This window comes from Verticillium alfalfae, genomic scaffold (assembly GCF_000150825.1).
Source record: "Verticillium alfalfae VaMs.102 supercont1.4 genomic scaffold, whole genome shotgun sequence".
NCBI classification, from domain to species: domain Eukaryota; kingdom Fungi; phylum Ascomycota; class Sordariomycetes; order Glomerellales; family Plectosphaerellaceae; genus Verticillium; species Verticillium alfalfae.
Window position 1 is genome coordinate 1,285,249 of NW_003315035.1, and position 1,492 is coordinate 1,286,740.

At 59.7% G+C, this 1,492-nt stretch overlaps 1 protein-coding gene across 1 annotated transcript in view; it reads left to right on the plus strand.

Annotated features, from left to right (window-relative positions):
- Nucleotides 1–1,169: 1,169 nt before the first annotated feature.
- The window catches only part of VDBG_03830 (IQ calmodulin-binding motif protein), a gene marked incomplete at both ends in the record, with an annotated part of 1,659 nt that continues 1,336 nt past the window's right edge, over nt 1,170–1,492 (plus strand). Inside the window, one exon of the mRNA XM_003005831.1 lies at nt 1,170–1,454. Within this exon, the coding sequence (XP_003005877.1) occupies nt 1,170–1,454 (285 nt within the window). The remainder of the gene's footprint in view (nt 1,455–1,492) is intronic.

A 1,492-nucleotide genomic window follows, 5' to 3' on the forward strand; every position in this document is an offset into this window, starting at 1 on the left:
CCCACGTGTTGAGTGGCTTATGGCGACCGGGCGGAAGACGAAGGTGGTGGGAACAAGATGGCCATCGCTGGCCTGTCATGTTGCCGTGGGGTCGTGCCAGGTAAAACTCATCGGGCGTCCCTGCAGGTTGACGCGTAATGCCAGGCATTTTCGGAGGGGGGGTCTCGACGAGTGGGAGCTTCACTCAGCCCACCTCGGCCACCTCATCCGGGTGGCAGGGCTCGGTGTATTCTTTGCTCGTGCGCTTACATGGTACTTCACACTGCCACAAAGAAACCAGGTCGAGCGCCAGGCACGATATAACAGAAAGGGGTTGTTTACCTCGACCGAACGGATCCGGCCTTCTGCTTCACCTTGTTGGTCTAAGGTGTTACGCTTTGGCGCTTGTTGCAGACGGTGTCAGTGCCAGGCGCATTTCGTCCTTCAGCTTTGCCCAGCCCTAGGAAGACGCGGCATCATCCTTGTCCCCTCTCGTAAGTGACTCGGATCCGTGTCCAAGACGATTGAAAGTCTTGTCAAAGTCTTGTCCGACCCGTTGCTGCTTATTCGGCCGGCGACCCGCCCCTGAGCACTGCTTGTTATATCCACGTCTTCCTCGAAAGATTTGGGACGTCTGCCTATGGTGCTCTTCGTTCAACGCTGCACTTGTAGGCTTTCTCTTTCTGTCCGAAGACACCCCCGGCAGTTGGATACCGACAGCCAATACCACCTGGCAAGTACCGTCTGACACGCGACGCAGACCCCTGCCAGGATAGTCCACGATTGATCTAGCAATGACGTATCCCTCCACCACACTATCGTCGCCCCTCGTGGTAGGCCCGACCGAGACCCTGATCAAGAAAGCTGCCCCTCCAACACGCAGTGCGCCGACCTTTACCTATCTGCCATGCAACCCAACGCCCCCCACCAGCCCTTCATGTGTCCCAGTCAAGACTACACCGTTGACGGCGGCGACGAAGAAACCCGACACAACAAGTAGTATCACCACAAATCAACCACCGGCTGTCTCTTACAGTTCGCGCAAGGCCTACCTGGACTCCTTGATCCCGCCATCCACCGAAGAGTTCAACAAAATCTCCCAAGTGCAGCACGGTCGTGAAGCAGAGACGAGGAAGAGGGCCCGTCAAGTTCGACGTGAATCCGTCTTGCCGCTCCCATCGCCAGACACCATGCCCCGCCCCACGAGCGAGCAGTCGAGCCTGCGCAGCCAGCCCAGGCGGAAAAGCATCGAGGCCTTCCGTTCCAGAAGAGCTGCCAAGGTCATCCAGCGCAGCTACCGCGGGTACCGCTCGCGGCGAGAGAGCAAGGGCCTCGAACTCGCGGCCTCGACGCGGTGGGTGGCTGCGATCCAGGAGGCGCAGTTTCGCGAGACGACCAAACCGCGCGCGCGCGAAGCCATGGCGCCGGAGACTGGCGAGGCGCCCACCATGCTGTCGAGGGAAGACGACGGCAAGGTGCACCGGGGTGCCACGCGCGGGAGAACTGGAAAAAG